General features: G+C 38.7%; 1 protein-coding gene across 1 annotated transcript; it reads right to left on the reverse strand.

The window, feature by feature from the left end:
* Positions 1-220: 220 nt before the first annotated feature.
* SEC61A1 (SEC61 translocon subunit alpha 1) lies at positions 221-15,772 on the reverse strand. Its single transcript, XM_007428612.4, has 12 exons — positions 15,647-15,772; positions 13,904-13,971; positions 12,786-12,851; positions 12,615-12,693; positions 10,893-11,024; positions 10,652-10,761; positions 10,009-10,162; positions 8,056-8,216; positions 4,035-4,232; positions 3,388-3,579; positions 2,390-2,466; positions 221-1,708 (listed from the first exon to the last, which is right to left on the reverse strand). Exons 1-12 carry the CDS (start codon positions 15,651-15,653, stop codon positions 1,522-1,524), a joined length of 1,431 nt encoding a protein of 476 aa, XP_007428674.1. The 5' UTR covers positions 15,654-15,772; the 3' UTR covers positions 221-1,521.
* Positions 15,773-19,466: the final 3,694 nt, after the last annotated feature.

A 19,466-nucleotide genomic window follows, 5' to 3' on the forward strand; every position in this document is an offset into this window, starting at 1 on the left:
GTCACATGCACTGTTTGGGTAAGATGGTGGAACTGCCAGAAGTTTGGCACTTTCATTTCAGTACTAGTTTCTGACCTGATTTCAATATCTGTGGTGTTTTCGTCAAGGCAAAAACTTCTACATTTTGAAAGCTAGAAAGAAAACTGGCCAGAAATACGGTCTCAGTGCTTCATTGCTATCTTTTCAAGGGCCAACATCATCAGGAATTCTAACTGCATGCTTCTCATTATACCATGTATTTTTATTTGGTCTATACAGCACACAAAACACCTTACAACCACTGATATATCCCAACAGATGTCAAGCTTTCAAGGAATTTTATAAGGAGTTGATAATCCTTAACATCTTTATGGCTACTTGTCCTATTTGGTAGGAGTTATCCTGAAAGCAAGCAATAGCTTTTCGCTCTCTAGAGAAGCACTATCATTGCAGGTTAGAAGAGCAGGTGAAACTGTTTGGAGATGAAGGGGGTTCCATTAGGTGGACAAGAATTTGCATGGCTTGTAGTTACTATTCCAGAACAATAGCTGGGGAGCAATTAGCATTTGGAGCAATATGCAGATTCTACTGGAACTGGCTTCCATATACTCATCAACCAGCAGGTTAATAGTTAAGTCATACCTCCTAGCTTAGGATTTATTTTGAACTTGTGGCAAATAAAAACTTGATAGGAGTATAACAACTTCCAAGAGAAATACTGCATTCAACACTTGTCAAGATATAAAAATAACACATTCAACTATAAGCATCCATCTAAGAAATTTCAGGCTTCCTCTATGGCACCATTTGCTGCCTCTGTTCAGCGCAGCATTCCAAGACATTTTTCTAATTCTTCCTGTAAAGCAACATGACCTGAGATTTCTACCAACAGAGCCTATTATCATCCCCTGCAGAAGCAAGGGAACAGTCAAAAGGTAGTAGTCAGCACTTAAAACACAGAGTGTGCTTGACTAGACATCTGGCTGTTCAAATTGTGGTATCCTGGGGAGAGTGGGAATATATGTGCTTATAAAAAAACACCCCCCCCAAAGAACGGATAGATAATTTGGGTGGTGCTTTTGAGTGGGGGGGGGAGATCTCTCAATTTCCCCACCCCACCCCAGGTAAAGAGACAAATACCACATTGTAACAAATAACCTTCCACTCTTCATTTAAACAATGAACCTGGAAAAACTTCAAGCAACTCAGGGACAAATTGTGCAGTTTGAAGTAGGGAGAAAAAGCTATCAAATTAAATCAGATGTAGGGAATTGCTTCAAACAATAACAAAGAACAAAAGACTTTTTTTTTCTAAAAATGTTTTTTTACACATTTTCCAGCTATTTATAAAACAGCAACTGAATACCAATAAAGTCTGAACCAAAGGAATGTACTTCAGAAAAAACACACACATTAAAATAAGTGTTTGTATTAATGCAGGATGCCCATGTGTTATTGTGTCACTGTTAATCTTTTCACCTGATTTTTAAAAACTTAAAAACGCTCTTCACCGGCCCCTAGGTCCATGAGACAATATTGCATTTAGAAGAGAAGCGCTCCCATGCTGCCAACTTCACTCTGCTCTTTTACAAAGATTTCAAAGTATTGGTAAATGATGGTGACAGCCAACAAGATTCCTGTGCCTGATCCAATTGCCCCAAGGAAGTCTGCCAGCACAGAGAGGGCACCAATGCAGAGGCCACCAAAGGCGGCAGCTGTTGGGATGTATCTGAAAAGGGAGGAGCAAAGAAATACAAGTAAGGGCAAAAGATTGAAGGGAAATTGTCTACTGCTGTAACAATTGCAGAAAATATGTAAGAAACTATAGCCCAGCCACTTTCTACAAGGCCAGACCTTCTCAGCTTCTCTCTTTCTACACATTTCACAATTGCATCTCAAAGAAAGCCACCTACTAAGTCCCACTTAATGTAATTTTTAAGACTGCATGCAAGTATTATGGTGCACAGACACACCCTTATCTAAAGATTCCACAAACTTTAAAGCTACACTATATTATCTTATTGGCACAAAGAAATAGCATTCCCATATTCAATTAATATACAATCCAGGCTGCATGTTATTTTTTATTTGTGTGTCACATATGTTATTAGAAACAATGAGAAAACTATGAAGGCAATTCTTTGTTTCTTTTAACCTCAGAATCAGTAGTGAAAACGTCTGCCTTTTTTGAATAAGCAAACCATGAGGGTTATTGCCTTTGCCTTCCCAAATATAAAGCAAGCATTCTCAGGAATGTTATGGATAAAACTTTCTAAGGCTAGAACAAGGCTAGAGCACAGCAAGGCCATTAAATCTGCAAGATAGTTTATTTCCAGTTCTGCTCCTCTGAAGTAAATGAAATCCCAAACAGCAATACAGATTATAATAACCCTGCAGATTTATAACTCACCTGTTGAGTTCATGAACCATGGAGGTTTCTCTATGACCCCTCATAACCATCTGCTGCTCTTTCAACTGTTTAGCAACCTGTATTCCAAAAGAAGTCATTTTTTAACATTTCCTGAAGAGAACCAGTAAGCTCAGTTGCTACAAAAATGCAAGAATCTTAGTAGTTCTTAAAATCAGGAACACTACAAGGATATGGTGACTAAAAAAAAAGATGTACAAAAAAACTCATGTAAGGCATAGTGCCAACTTCTCAAGTAACCCCAGATAATAACTTCTAGAACGAAATGAGCTATAAACATTTATAAAGTCATACACGAAAGAGGCTTCTGATGTCCTATAGACAATGGATGGCTGTAGAATAAGCATAGCCAGGCGTTTATTTCACCCAAGATTTTGGGGGTGGGGGGGTGGGGTGGAGTAGGTTTTGATATTAAGTAACCTGGGTTAAGCCTATTTTCTGGCATATGCTTAGTTTTTATTTGCTTCCGCAACTGTAAATCTTCAGCAACTGTAACTGGAGGCCTTTGGAGCTTCAGGGGATCTGGGACTTCAGGTCGCTCATCCCAGTTACAAATGCTTTGCCTATGCTGTTTCATGACTTTTATTTCTTTAAGTTAAGCCTGATAACTATATTTTTTTTAACCACAGGATTAAAGAGGGGGAACTATCATAAGTAAAAGTTTAAATTAGTCATGGTTTGCTTGAATCAGAGTACAGGCAACAGATCCCAGATTCAATCCATGGCATCTCCAGATGCACAGGGAAAAGTGCCTGGAGTGTCACTGTCAGTCACTAAACAATACCAAATATAATAGAGCAACAGTGAGACTTGCTGTGAGGCAGTATCCTATGGTTCTGGTTGAATCTGATCCTTCCATTAATTCTTTAAGTGCTTAAAGCAGCATATTTTCTGTCAAGTAACATAGCTGGGGAAACACTGTGATTGTCAGAGAGAGAAATGATGTATCTGGAGATGTGAGATTTATGCTATTTACTTACATCTTTTGCAGATGAGCCAGAGACTTCAATCCAGGTTTTGGAGAAGAAAGCACAGGAACCCAACATAAACACAATATAAACAACTGCATGAACAGGGTCTTCCAACACTGACGAAAAAGACTCAGGAGGTGACAGGTAATAGCAAAGCCCTCCAACAGGATATGAACGAGCAGGACCTCCAGTTGATGTATCCTGCAGTGAAAATAAGATTCTTTTCAGAAAAACTGGATTAAACCTTCTTGACTGAATAAGTATTACACAATTGCTAGCAACCAATCCAGTCATGTTAGCAAGATTTATGTATAATAGTCATGAATCTTTTGTTGCATTGCAAAGATGTCTGCATGCACTGTAACTATAGTAAAATAAAATACATTATAGCTAATAACAGAAGACAATACACAGGAGCTGGTAATAAGACAAAAAATTCAGTAAGACTCATTATGAAGGCCATCTCACTTGTAAGACTAATGTTATGTAAAAATCAGATACAGTGCAGTTCTATATGTGTCCACTTGGAAGAAAGGACAAGGGAGTTTACCAAGATTTAATAAATCTTGGTATAAAAGCTGCAAGTCTATCTTCTCTAGTGCACCTTTCTAAGCACTTTTAAGTTCATAGTTATGAAGAACTTAGAAGATACTTACAGACCAAGTACCCAGAAGGCTAACCAGTAAGTTACCGCTAAAACGAGCAGAGAGCATCTGAGAAATTACATACAAGTTGGAAACCAGTGCAGACTGAAGGATAATGGGAATATTGGAGGTATAGAATAACTTGATTGGATAAGTATTGTATTGACCACGGTAGCGGGCAGATTTTATAGGGAGGTCCACTCTAAACCCCTGTAGATCACAAAAAGAAAAAAAAATGTAATACAAATAAATATAATTCACAGAGCTACTTGCCCCAAGAGTCAATCAAATCAAAGTTACTTCTAACAAGCAATCTCAAACAACAAAATGTATTTTTTCTCTTTCATAGCCTATACAGGTAGTCCTTGTTTAGCAACCATAATTGGGACTGGCAACTTGGTTGTTAAGCGAAGCGGTCTCTAAATGAAACCGCAACTCTGCTTACGGTCTTACTTTGGCTTTCCTTTGCTTTACAGAGCTGCAAAGGTTGTGCAGGTGGTCCTTGCTTAATGACCAACTCATTCAGTGGCTGTTTGACCTTACAACGGCGCTGAACAAGATACTTACAACCAGTTCTCGAAGTTCTAGCTGTCACAGCGTCCCTGCAGTCATATGAGCACCATTTGTGACCTTCACTGCTGGCTTCCAACAAGCAAAGTCAATTGGGAAGCTGGCAGGAGGTCACAAATGGCAACCATGTGAGGTTGTGCTTAACGACTGTGTTGCTTAGCAATGGAAATTCCAGTCCCAATTGCTGTTGTTAACTGAGGACTACTTGTAAATGCAAGGATTGGTTGTAAAGTTACTTCTTCATCATTGTCGTAACTGTGAATGGTCACTAAATGAGGCAGTTGCTAAACGAGGACTACCTGCATGTAGAAGACATATAACTGAGACTGGAATGATTACAAGGATAAGTCAAAAGCTACACAGAAAATTGGTTTCAGATAGAAAATTGAAACGAATGATACAGGCAATTTCAATCCACATTCAGGAAGCTATGCTGGTAGAATGGAGGCTTAGAACCCTGCAGTAGCTATGGTACATTGTGTATTTTAGAAGAAAGACAGCAAGGTAGTGGCAGAATAATCAAGAAAGCTGAAGACCTGCAATAAATTACAGGTGATAAAGGTGAAAAATAGTGACAAGACTAAGAGAAAGAAAGGTCCAAAGATAAGACAGAGCATGGCCTAATCAAACTTGAAAAGCAGGGAATAAGGATGGGAAGCAAATTTCTACTTCCACTTTAACTTTCTCTACAGTCTCCACTTCTGTTTTCCCACAATATATAGTACTGTGCAAAAGTTTTAGGCAGGTAAATGCTTGTAAAGTAAGAATGCTTTCAAAAACATATATTGTAATTGTTTATGTTTATCAATTTACAAAATGCAAAGTGAGCAAACAGAAGAAAAATCTAAATCAAATCAATATTTGGTGTGACTGCCCTTTGGCTTCAAACCAGCATCAATTCTTACACTTGCACAAAGTCAGGGATCTTGTAGGATTAGAGTCAGGTGTATGATTAACCAATAATACCAAGCAGGTGCTAATGATCATCAATTTCATATGTAGACTGAAACACAGGCATTAACTGAAACAGAAACAGCTGTGTAGGAGGCTTAAAACTGGGCGAGGAACAGCCAAACTCTGCTACTAAGGTGAGGTTGTGGAAGACAGTTTCATGTTACAGGTTATATACCATGGCAAGACTGAGCACAGCAACAAGATAGAAGGTAGTTATACTGCATCAGCAAGGTCTCTCCCAGGCAAAAATGTCAAAGCAGACTGGGGTTTCAAGATGTGCTGTTCAAGCTCTTTTGAAGAAGCACAAAGAAATGAAATGGGCAACATTGAGGACTGTAGTTGCAGTGGTTGGCCAAGGAAACTTAATGCAGCAGATGAAAGACGCATCATGCTTACTTCCCTTTGACATCGGAAGATGTCCAGCAGTGCCATCAGCATAGAACTGGTGGAAACCAGTGGGACCCAGGTACACCCATCTACTGTCTGGAGAAGTCTGGCCAGAAGTGGTCTTCATGGAAGAACTACGGCCAAAAAGCCATACCTCCGACGTGGAAACAAGGCTAAGCAACTCAACTATGCATGAAAATATAGGAACTGGTGTGCAGAAAAACGGCAGCAGGCGCTCTGGACTGATGAGTCCAAATTGGAAATATTTGGCTGTAGCAGGAGGCAGTTTGTTCACCAAAGGGCTGAAGAGCGGTACAATAATGAGTGTCTGCAGGCAACAGTGAAGCATGGTGGAGGTTCCTTGCAAGTTTGGGGCTGCATTTCTGCAAATGGTGTTGGAGATTTGGTCAGGATCAATGGTGTCCTCAATGCTGAGAAATACAGGCAGATATATATCCATCATGCCATACCATCAGGGAAGTGTGTGATTGGCCCCAAATTTATTCTGCAGCAGGACAACAACTCCAAACATACAGCCAATGTCATTAAGAACTATCTTCAGCGTAAAGAAGAACAAGGAGTCCTGGAAGTGATGGTTTGCCCCCTCTCCCCGAACCCTGATCTAAACATCATCGAGTCTGTCTGGGATTACATGAAGAGATAGAAGGATTTGAGGCAGCCTCTATCCACAGATCTGTGGTTAGTTCTCCAAGATGTTTGGAACAACCTACCTGCCGAGTTCTCTCAAAAATTGTGTGCAAGTGTACCTAGAAGAATTGATGCTGTTTGAAGGCAAAGGGTGATCACACCAAATATTGATTTGATTTGGGTTTTTCTTCTGTTTGCTCACTTTGCATTTTGTAAATTGATAAACAGAAACAATTATAATATATATTTTTGAAAGCATTCTTACTTTACAGCATTTTTTCACACCTGCCTAAAACCTTTGCACAGTACTGTACCTCAGGAAGAATCTAATAATTTAGTATTAGTTTGGGAGGGGTGCAAAGATTGCAGAGGACAGAAAAGCTGTTCTGCAATTGGCACCCTTATTCCTAGCATTTGTGCATAAATGATACAACCAAGGAACACTGAAAAGATTATGAAATGCTCTAGAAGGGAGAAACAGAGTCAGATGGATAGAAGTATAAAATTGGTAGATTGGTAGAGATATCTAGACAGAAATGAAAACTGGGGTATTAAAGAGGGAGATCAATGAGAAGAGAGGTAGAGTAATCAAGGCAGGAAATATCCAGAGTTTCAATTACCGTATTTTTCCAACTATAAGATGATACTTTTTTCTAAAATCCTTACGCTAAAAATTGAAGGGTGTCTTATTCAAGGAAGTCATCCAAGGAGAGAACCATGCGGTTGCAAAACTGCCCATACTTTGTTTCTGCAAAGAGGCTTCCTCCTATTGCTAGCCTCCAATCACGAGTGAAATAGCTTGTCTCCCAAACAGACTTCCTCCAATCACGAGCCTTATGTAACTGATGTCAGCTGATGCTGAACAAACCAATTAGAGGAAGGCTGTTTACAGAGACAAGCTATCGGCAGTTTCACTTGTGCTTGAATGTAATCAGTTATGCAAAAGAGCATGGAAATAGAGCTGCAGAGAGACGGTTTGGACCTCCTCCCACTGAGTGTATCAGGTCAATGTTAACTAATTACTAAATAAAAATGTGTTCTGCGCTATCTTTAAAATATTGATTCCTTAATTTTGGGTTGGAAAAGTGGGGGTCGTCTTGTACATGGGGGCGTCTTATTGACGGAAAAATACGGTAGCTAGATTAAAATAACATCTTACAAACAAATTTATTCTTTTTTTAAAAGTGAAATTATCTTTACATCAACAAGGTTTAACAGTATTGATAAACTCTGGACAATGCATAAGATTTTGAATCATCAGTATAAACTCAGATTAACAGAATATCAATTCTAATCTACATCTTACATTTCTCCAATAAACCTTGTGGAAATATTCATACTTCATATTTTGGTGATGTATTAATAAGCATTTCATCAGAATATTTATGACCTTAATAAACAAACACCTCTCCACGCATAAATAGAATATACAAATAAGTTAAATTGTAAATCACCATTCCAAACTTCTACATACCTGGAAATAAATGACAACAGCAAAGACAAATATGGTGGAAATCAAGTTCATAAGATTTGGGAGATTCTGCCGGTAGAAGGCTTCCCTGAGAGCTCTAACTTTATCTGTGCGAGTAGCCAGAAGATGGAAGAGGGCAATGATGGCTCCTTCAAACTCCATGCCTTTAATGAACAGGTGAATAAAAAATTATTTACTATGAAAGCTGGTAATATACTAGTTTAGTATATCCCATATACTCCAATTATTCCTAACAAGATTGATTCATACTCTAAAAATGAGATTAAAACCCAACAGTTTCCTTAGTCATGTGAATACTAATATTAATGTAAATCACACTGTAAAACCAGCAGCAATTTCCATTTACTTATTTATTAAATTTACAGTATCAGATTAAAAGGACAGTAAGAAATTATCTAAAACTGAAAACACAGACAGGTTAAGAAAATATAAAAAAGAGAAAAAGTAAAATAGCAACAATAATGTTAGTAACAATAACAGTAAAAAGCAACAAAAGGCCTGTAAAGCTACATGAGTATTGTCTTCTAATTGTGACTGCTATGATGCAGAATTTTGCAGCATTTGTAGAGATTTCTCTAAACTAGTCTCTTAGTAGGTAAAGCAGAGTTTCTTATTGGGGCCAATCTGAATATACTAATAACTGAGGAAATCAACACTAGCTGCTAGGTATCGTACAAGGGGCATCTCAGAAAATGTCTGATTTTTTTCAACCTCTGTGTCTGGGGATACACAAAGTGTTCTTGATAAAGGACGTAAAATCTCCCCTCCATCACCTTCAAAGGTAGAGCGTCAAATCATACAGAAATAAGTGCCCTCTGTGAGAGGCTGAAAAAGAACTGTAAATATATTTGGGGATAAATACATTCCATGATTACTGAAGCTGTTTTTCCAGCATTCCTGATCCACACAAAATTGGTCCACTGCATACTGCTAACCATTTCCTGTAAAAAATAGCTGTTTTACTTAAAACACTATGCAATAATATAGTGTGCATATTTTGGTTCCCTACCATGTATGAAACCAGCCACTGTGGCTTGCATGGTTTGGGGCTTCTATGTGAACTAGGCAACAATTACTTGTTCAATAAACCATAATTAAAACAAACTATACATGCATCACTGAGGAGTTTCATCTGTACAAGTGCTGGGGAAAATATATTTGGGGGAAAAAAACCCACTCATGCTGAAGTGTAATTCACAGAGTAGTCAGTAAGGAGCAAACGTGATTAGCAGTATGCTATATTCACTCAACGGAATGGAGTTTCCTTACACACAAATATAATACCTAAGCCTGTATTATAATATATTTCCTGTTTCTGGGCTATATTTTCTCATCTTTCTGTAAGCAACTTCAAACATCATCAGTGCAAATCATGAGATGAAACTGCTGAGGACTTTCACAGAGGCAGCCTTCTAAAACATGGATTTAAAATAGAGAAACAAATGCTCTGTCACTTGGTTTTGCATACAGAAGGCAAGCACTCACTTAAAACTCCCTGGGCTTCCTATGACTACAGCACTGCTAATAAACCTTCAGGATGAGAGATACAAACTTTCCCAGCCAGCCAATTGTTGCATGAACTGCAAAACAAGTGGAATCTACTGCGAAACAAACATTTTCATAGAAGTGTTCAGGGTTCAGGCACCAATGGCTTCCTCAAAGATACTATAACAAATAAGAACTCAAGCAAACCAGTACACTGCTCCTTATCCTTACTAACTTGCATTTTTCTTCTTCAGCTGATACTCAATATACTGTGCCACTGGATATTGGACAAGTAGGAAGACCTTAGGTATTTTCTGTTTCCTCCCAAGCATACCAGTAACTCCCTCTTGCTTCTCAGTAGCCCCGATTCACCTAGAATCCTATCCACACAGGGGCAATCAGTTCATCAACAGAGGAATTGATATATGTCTCTTCAGAGAATATGATTACCTCGGCCAGTGTTCACTGTAGTTGGGCTGAATGCCTTCCATACAATAGTCTCACAGATGTTAGTAGCAATGAAGAGGGAAATACCAGAGCCAAGACCATAACCTTTTTGCAGAAGTTCATCCAAGAGAAGAACTATCAAACCAGCAACAAAAAGCTACAAGGACGAATGAATAATAGACCAATCACTTAAATTAAAAATAATTAATTAAAAACAATACAGAAACAGTTAAATAGGGGCAGCAATTTCTGTAAATTCTTGCCTATGGAGATCACTTAGTAATTCATATGAAGTACCCTTTTTGGGTACTATGTTTATATTTCAAAGATGTTCCTCAACCAAGTTGATTAGATCTCTTAAATTTTAACATAACATTACTGAAAGGGTAAATATACACTTGTGAAATCTATAAATCTCAGCTCTTTGGTTGTGAAATTAATATACCCAGAAATGTGAATCTTCTATAGGAAATTTCCTGTCTAAGATGGAAACTTCCAGATGTCTATCAAGAACATTTAACATTCTTGCAGAGAAAGGGCTGGGAGAAGCAAGTTTGCAAGAGGGTCTGGTTTCAATCTTTTAAACTTCAAGTGTCTACAGATCATATGTCTACATTCAGAAGCAGTTTAATATTTTAAAAGTTACCTGAATGGTGATAAGGAGACAGATTCCTGCTCCCATCTCTGATGGGTCTCCATACATCCCAGTCATTACATAAACAATAGATTGGCCAATAGTAATAATCATGCCAAACACTGGAATAGAATTACAAGACAAAAAAAAAATACTGAATGTAATTTAATATTCCAAATTTCCTAAGAGGTCAATTCATGTTATCCACTGCATAAACTAGAATGCAAATTGTTTAAAGTTTCCTGTTCCTTACATTTCTGTGCCCCATTGAAGAGAGCTCTGTCTTTTGGTGTATCCCCAACTTCAATTATTTTGGCACCAGCCAGTAACTGCATGATGAGACCAGATGTGACAATGGGAGAAATGCCTAGCTCCATCAGTGTGCCTGTTGGAAATCAAAAATGGAATGAAACATAGGATCTGCCAATCCTTTCCTGCTCAGCACTACACAGATAACTGGCCATCTCAAGTCGATGTAAAGATGGGGAAAGCATTCAGATTTTCAACTGAACTTCATTCTTTGCCATTTTACAACAAAACATCATTCTGTTATATTGTCAAATTATGAAAAGCTGCTTTAGGAAGGCGAGCTAAAGCTACAGCTCATTTTGAAGAATGAGTAAGCCTCATTCTTTAGAAACAGTGTTTTCCAACCTATTGAAGCATAATAAATTGATCCAGCTTTTTAAACATATAGAAAATGCTGATTGTAAAGATTCTGCAAACATGTTAATACTATTTCCAGGCAAATCAAAATTTATAGGAATGACTGCAAAGTACTTTGAATGCTTCTAATACACTTTTCAACTGTCTAGAAATTTGCACTTCAACTAATAACAGAAAAAAGGAAAAGTGGGAGTACAAATTTAAAGAGTAAATAAAATGTTTAAGATGATATATAACACAAAAAGAAATCTGCTTTAAGTGAATTGCAGAAGACAGCTAAATATATATGAGCTAGTATTATATTATCCTTACCGACTTTCCCTCTATGTATATTTCAAGCGTATTGCCCTGCAGAGATGAGAGCTTTGCTGGACTATGCCCTCTACAAGCTGCTGTTTTTCAGGTTGAGGGCAGGGAGAAAAGGAAAGCAAGCCTCTATTAGCTCTGCTGAGATACCAGCAACTTCTGTTTCATCTTTTCCTTCAATTCCATACAGTCCACTTGGCTATTAATATGAACTTTTAAAACTAAAAACTGTTTTCAATCCCTCTTATAGTCTTTCAGGTTATAAGCCCAATGGCAAAAGTTTTATTTCATTAGAGAGTTTATATACCTCTTTGGTATATCCTTTGTCTAAAATGCTTTAAAAAAACATATAATACTCTGTGTGTGTCCATGCACACATGCACCTTTGAGTCAGCGTTGACTCCTGCAGTTTTCTTAGCAAGATTTCAGAAGTGGTTTGCCACTGCCTTCTTCCTAGGAATGAGCAAGAGTGACTGGCCCAAGGTCACCCAGCTGATTTCATGCCTAAGGCGGGACTAGAATCATGGTCTCCTGATTTCTAGCCTGGTGCCTTAACCACTACAACAAACTGGCTCTCATATAACACTGAGCGACACAAAGTAATGGAAATTCCCAATCTTTTCTTACCCTTAAGTCAATCAATATTTCAGCCCCATTCCCAATGGCAACGATGGCAAAATTAGCCTACACTATAGAACTTTTCCAACCTTTAGTGAAATAATACATGTGAACTGCTTTAAAATGATCCCAAATATGCTACTATCTTCTATATTGTATTATAGCATCATTATGGCCAACCTCCAAAATCCCATTTCACAATTACAATATCCAAATCAAAAGAATACATAGTTAAGTCCCACTGATTTAAACAGGATACTCATTACTACTGAAGTCAGTGGGAACTCAAAGTGCTTAATTTAAGTAAAGGAGAAACCCAAATTGCTACATAATAGAAATAGATGGAATTTAGCAACAAATCAATTGTTAAAAAGGACTTCCATACCTCTGTTGGAAGCCAGAATTACTCTTATCCAATAAAAGGGATCAGCTGAATCCGATGACATAATACCAAACAGGGGAATCTGAGTTTAAAAAAAAGTAAGTAAAATTATCATAGGCTTGGGTCTCCAGTTTTGGTTTTAAAGAAAGGTTTGAAGTAATAAAGTGAAAATACCTGGCAGCAAACCAAAAAGATGAAGAGAGTGATAGCTGTCCATAGCACCTTTTCTTTAAATTGGATCTAAAATAAGGGATGAAATTGTGAAAATAATTGTCATTGCCAACATTTGGCTTGAATAAAGCATGAAATTACCATGGGAAACACACTTAACACTGTACACGAGTTTCAAGAAGCTAAATTCCTCATTCCCTTTTTCCCCTGGCAGCTCTCCAAAAATGCTAAATAGAAGGCTGAGGGACCTCCTGGATGAAAATTGCTGTGATATGACAATGGATGTCTCCCAATAATTTGGAGTCCAGAAATGGAATATGTTTAATACGTTTAAATTCCCAGCACTTCCATGCTGCTTTTACTAAAACAAAAACAGGTTAACAGAGAACGTGAGCAGGACTTTGGTAAAAATGGATTTTTCCACTTAAAATTATTCTTCAGTTGAGCCTAGAGAAATTATTGGTAACAATCATAGAATGAATTCATACATTCGCCCAGTTAGAAATCACAAGTAGAGGCACAGTAATGCTAGTATCTATGAGTAAACTGCTATATAGTAAATGTTGTCAAAAGTTGTATCCAGTGTATTTTCCACCTATACTACTGGGCAGGAAGCACTAGAAGAGCAGCTCCCTGGTGCCTTTCAGGCAGGATATTATGGCAAAATGAAAACCAACTGACTCCATTAACTGGCAAAAAAAGAAGAAGTTACAGACAGCTTGCTTCCCCTCCCTTCTTCCAGAAGCAACATTTAATTCTGCCAGTTATCCTTCATAAAAATGAGAAACGTGTACCTTGGGCTCTGCCGTCAAGCAAATGATGCAGTCAGTTGCAGCAACTTTATCCAAACTAGAGAATAAACATGTCTTTTTCCAGTTAATCACACTATCATCATTTGCCAAATACTCCTTTCTACCTTTCCTTTCAAACCCTACTATTGTGTTCCTGTTTCTTTTTCTAAAAAAAGAAAGTGTTAAAACAGCCTAGAGGTTTAGTTGATATGAATAGCTTTGGGAGATAACATTTGAAAAAACAGGATATTTACAAAATAAATGTTTCTTTTGTTATTAGACTGTTATGAATATTGTGGCAAAACCAGAATTCTATAATGCATACATTACCTTCCTTTCCGGTTTTTGAATTTCTGGCAAGATAACACAGAAAGGCTTGATTACTTCAAGAAATTTAACTGTAAAGAAAGTTTTGAGAAATTAGCAGACATTCATTAATTGACAAAGAAGATTAATCAAAAATAAAAATCTTAGCTTGTTCAAAATTTACCAATCACTAATCTATACAGTTATCCTGAGTAAATCACATATTGACAATGATTTGGGCAGATAGACACATAATGCCTAATCCCATGAATCTTCAAGAGGCAGAAAGTAGTCCAATTTTGTACTTGAACAGAAATCACTGGAAGGTCATCACATCATATAGAAATTAAGTAACTACCTCTACTAAAACAAACATCTATAGAACTGTGTTCTGAAATCAAAGTCAATCAAAACACTGCCTAAGCAAGAAGTCTGTAATAACAATGGCAAATCTAATTTGCATTCTCTTTAATTTCCCAACAAGCACAATTTGTAAGACCATTGTGATGACTGCTGTTAATTTTAGCATTACTGCACAAACATTAAAACTGCAGGACTTCCTTCAGGTCACCTTGTGCTTATCATACAAGCAAATACAGATGCATTGCTGATAATATGAATCTACATGAGGTATATTATTAAGCTTTCTTTGGTCTACTTCTAAATGATAAAAGGAAGCTGACAGTAACAAATGCAGATTAAAATCCTAAGAAATTTAAATTGTAAGAGAACATATGAGTAGTATTTAGTATATCAATATAGGAGCGATCAGCACATTTCATAATAGCTGTGGTGTAATACATTTGGATAACATTTCACATTAACATAAAACCTGCTCAAATACAACTCACTGGGGAAAAAAATCTACTAGCTTGTTTCAAGACATTGTCAGAGGGAACCAAAGAAGCACATTTTGTGTGGGATTCATGTCTTCTGAAAGAAGCACAAGACTGACATCACTACATAGATGGTCAAGCAGGATGGTCATTGTGTCATTTTCTGTGAATAATTGTCACTTAAGTTTCAACATATGCAAAAAAGTTGTACTCAGAGATGCAGAAGAAAAGTCCTTCTGTTTGCTACTACAACCATGTCAAGACACAAGAGTAACCCTATTTCTATATATTGTGAACTATAAAGAAATAAAGGCATCCTTTATTTGTTTATATAGTTGCATATTTTATTTGTGACCCACACAATATTTCAAAACTCGGATTTGACTTACAAGAATCTTATGTATAGGCTCTGATTAAAATCTGAACTTAGTCCATTTTCTCAGGAAATACTTCCCACTTTTGCAAGATAAGGAAACTAGGCTCAGTTGTTCGATTAGTACTGTCTCAGGAGTACTCACCGTTCAACCCCGAGGAAATCCCCCCCGCAGCATTTGTCTTGCCAAAAAGCCCTCCCAAGACCCGCTGGCCCCATAAGCCGAGGGCCTGACAGCCTACCGAACTCACACGGCGACCACCATTCACGGTGGTGATCCTGCAGCTCCACAGACTGTCCTCAAACCATCGTCTTCCTGCATCTACAGGCGGGACACCCGCTACCTGCGAAGCCGCCATTTCGCGTCTTTCACCCTCAAGTTCCCCACCCCATAACGGATCGTCCCTCCCTTCCCTCCGCTCCCCCTTGAAGCAGCTTCTCATTCCCCCTCGAGGCTATCCCGACGATCGGCCAGCTCGCTCGCTCGCTCCCTCGCCCGCCACTCCGCTCCACCATCGGCCTTCCCAAGCGCCAACATCACCGGCCAGAGATACTCACTCCCCATCTCGGCAGCCCTCAACACGGAAAAGGAAGGGCCAAACAGCAGCACAAATTCCAACTCTTCCCTCAGAAAGACACGTCAGTCGATCGAAGCCCCACCCTCCCGGCCTCCTTCCGGTTCCTGCCACGCACCGGTAACCGCTACTAAGGCCGTACGTCTGCGCAAACGCACTAAAGCTTCTTAACATCTCGGAGACTACACTTTTCTCTAGGACTACAATTCCCCAAACCCTTTGAGAACAGGAAGGTTGTCTTGAGTTAATGTTATGGCGCGCGTCACTGAAGTTCGTAATTACGGAGTCTAGGGAATGCTTTCTGACTTGCTCGCGTTTTGTACCGCGAGCGGAGAAGCAAAAGCCGTTTTTCCCCCCCCCGGCCGCCAGCGTGGCTGGAAAATGTTTTTTTCTTGGCAGCTTCAGGGGTTACGAAGAATAGTTTGCCACGTGTTATCAACAGTTGGGAATTTTGATTTGTGCAGCCGCTATAAAACAAAGAACAAAACGAACCAGACGTTTTTCATGTGACGGTCCAATAGATAGACAGGGTGGAAAGCAAGTATTTTACGGACCGTGCAGCCAGTTCAAAATATGGAAAAGTATAAAGTAGAGAATCAGATCTGCAAGGTTCTGTTGGAGTCATTCAGCACCTTCTGGAAGGCCAGGTTCCCTCGTGGTCCTCTAGCAAGCAGACTTCCCCTTCCGCGAGCTCTTTGCCAGACGATGCTCGACATCGACATCTTCCACACCTGACCTCGTTGGACTGAGGGTTGGAGCGCCCTGCCTATTCCTCAGGATTTAATGGGGAACTCAGATGCCACAGGACCCCTTTTGTGTTTTGTACAAAAGCTGTTCCTGCAGCACCCACAGACCTTGGGGAGAGCTGAAGACTGCATGAAATATGCTCAGCCCTCCTAGGCTAGGGTTTCAAGATTTATTCAGAGAAATAAAAGGTTTTCTGCCGAGGGGCAACAAATGGAGGCAAAGACGCATAGTGGCCTAGTTTGTTGCACTAAGCCAATGTTTTCTTTTAACTATAGTCTATAGACTCAGTTCACACATTACACAAAATCAAAGCAAATAGCATGAGGCTGGTTAATATAGTTCATTAAACCAAAACATGTTTGGCTTTTCTATGGCTTAGCAGGTATGAAGTTGGCTATTGTGATTTGTAAACTTTGGCTTAATTTATGCAAGCCTCTCCAGCATGGCTGATTCAATAAACTATGGTTAAGCAAACTGCAATGTAGAGTACACTATGGCACAGTATCGTGTGAATCTAGTTGGAGGTTATTCAGTAAATGTAGTTGAATAAATTTGGTGAATGCGTGCATCATTGGTATGACATGTGCGTTCAATCACAGATACCAGCAACATCCAGTTATTCACTAAACAGATGCAGGTGAGGAAAGTTTGGGATACACAAGGGAAAAAGGAAAAAAAAATGCCTCAAAAGAAGGAGAGCTTTCCAGACTCAAGTCTACACTGCAAACATTACAGCAAAAGACAATAAAATAGGGATATAGGAGGAACCCTACCTAGACAGAGCAGCAGCTCCCATTCTCCATTCAAGTTTGAATGTAGAGGACTCCGGACACTAAGGAAGATAGAAGAGTCTCACACACAACCTAACTGCATGTATACAAGAATGTATGGATTAAATAGCTTTCTGGTGTTGTAGAAAATTGATACCTTTACCTAATTAAAGTATTAACTGTATTAATCATTAAAGTATTAAGTCAAATTTCTACAACACTGGGTCTAGATGAACTGAAGCATACTTGGTTTCGACCATAACTTATTGGATAAGCTATCATATGTGGTTCATATTTTGGTAAGCTTTAATGTATTTTGTTGGCTTAGTGTGTGTGAATCCAGTTTGTAGGCATGGTTAAACTAGCTTGGTACATGTGAATTCTGTCTGAGGATCAAAAGCTGAGAGCAGCTAGATTACTGATGCTGGTCATAGGATGGGCTGCTCTCACTCAATAGGACATGGGATAGATTCTGTATTTGTGGGAAACAAGCACTTGTTCTTCCTAAGGTGATTGCAACTGTGTAAGAGTGCAGAAAAGAGCTTGAAGAACTTTCTGGGTAATTCTATTCTTTTGAATTTTAACTTCTACAGCAAAGAGCCAATATTGCTTGTATTTCACCTTTCTCCCCATCCAAGAAGTTGTAATGTGTGTAAAGGCTGGGGAGCTCCATATATCCAGGCTGTGTCCCTGTAAAGCTTAAGTGTTTGTGTTGGAGCTGAGTGCCTAGCCCTTGCCAACAGAAACCTTGCCATCTGCAGGGATCACTATTTTTTCTGTGTGTAGAAAGCAGAGGAGAGGAACAGAGGGAACCAAAATTCAAGCAACAGTATTTGGAAGACATGTAGAGAGATGCAGTGCTAGAAAGGGGAAGACAACCACAGCAGCTATGCATTGTCACTTGATTATTATTTATTAGGTTTTATGGTGGCTTGCAGTTAAAAGACAAAATCAAAATAACCACATTAACAACAGCAGTATTAACAATGGAATGAAATGGTCAGTAATTAAAAACTTACTCAACAAATGTGTTTTTAAGACTTCTTTAAAAATAAAGAGGTGGAGCCCCTTAACTCAGTAAAGAACTAGGGCATCTACAGAGAAGTTTCAGTCATGAGTTGCCCATCCCTTCCTTCCCATTTGTCATTTTGCAGCCCTAGCCGAGATAGTATTCAGGATTGTAGCAATTCCCTGATATTCTCAGTCTCCTGTTCTTCTTTAGTAGGAGCCAGCTTGATACTTCTGAGAGCCTCAAAAGTAGGGGACTTGATAAATCAAGAAATATTGTCTATGAACAGGAAATTCAGTGTATACTTATCCTCCATTAATACATGAGATGGTCTTGGAGCTGATCCCTTAAGAGAACAACCAGTATTCAGAGTCAAGGATGCATGGAAAAGATTAAACAATTAGAGAACTGGAGGATGAAATAGTCAATGAACATAAAAAAGAAAATGGCAGTCTTCAATTTCAACAGTGCTATCTATTCTGCAATCATACACACACACACACACATACACAAAACAGTTGATGTGAAAGCCTCATCAGGTCATGGTTTATTGAAGGATAACAGAGGAGAGAAGCAATATTCTTTCTTAAGAGCCTATAGAGCAGTGTTTCTGCTTCCTACAAATAGTGTGGGCTGAGACTGGCTCAGAAAAAGGACTTCTAGGTTCTTGTTTAGGTTGTCCTAACTCAACAGTGAAAGATGACTGCCTTTGCCTCAAGGAGCACAGCTCCTTTCTTCAAACTGTACAGTCCAACATAATGTTTGCGCTAGTATCCTATATCTTCTGTACATGGGCTTCTTTACCAAATCATGCTAATCATGCCAATCCTCTGCTGTAATGGGTTCCTAGTAGATGGCACACAAGGCCACAAACACACTCTGGTGGGAGTAGATACCTTCCCTACAAACCCAAGACAGCAGTATATTAGCAGTTCAGCAGTTCTGAAATGACATGGACTGCTAGGAACTGGTATTTTCTCATTAATGACCTGGGCCTATCAATACTGCTGGTGCTTCAAAACCTCTGGTTATAGTGTCAGATAATCTATGTAATATCTGACACAAGTATTGGAATTGTGCTTTATCCAGAAGACTTCAAGAGAACACAGCAATGATCAGAAATGAATGGAGAAGAATCAGAGTGGAGTAACTTTGACTAGAATGTCAGATTCAGAAAGAATGCAAACTAAGCTGTTGAAAGAGCTACAGATGGACAAATCTGGGAGACAGTGCTGGCTATGTGGGAGCTCAACAGTAATTAAAATATTGGAAGTAGG

Source organism: Python bivittatus, unplaced genomic scaffold (genome assembly GCF_059951505.1).
Source record: "Python bivittatus isolate LINGU-HERP-01145 unplaced genomic scaffold, Pbiv_v1 ctg000080_np1212, whole genome shotgun sequence".
Taxonomy (NCBI): Eukaryota; Metazoa; Chordata; class Lepidosauria; order Squamata; family Pythonidae; genus Python; species Python bivittatus.

Coding starts and splice junctions, on each gene's coding strand:
- SEC61A1 (XM_007428612.4), bottom strand. Junction 12,852..13,903: donor TTCAAAAACCGGAAAGGAAG/GTAATGTATGCA, acceptor CCCTTATTTTAG/ATCCAATTTAAAGAAAAGGT. Junction 12,694..12,785: donor TCTTTTTGGTTTGCTGCCAG/GTATTTTCACTT, acceptor TTTTAAACTCAG/ATTCCCCTGTTTGGTATTAT.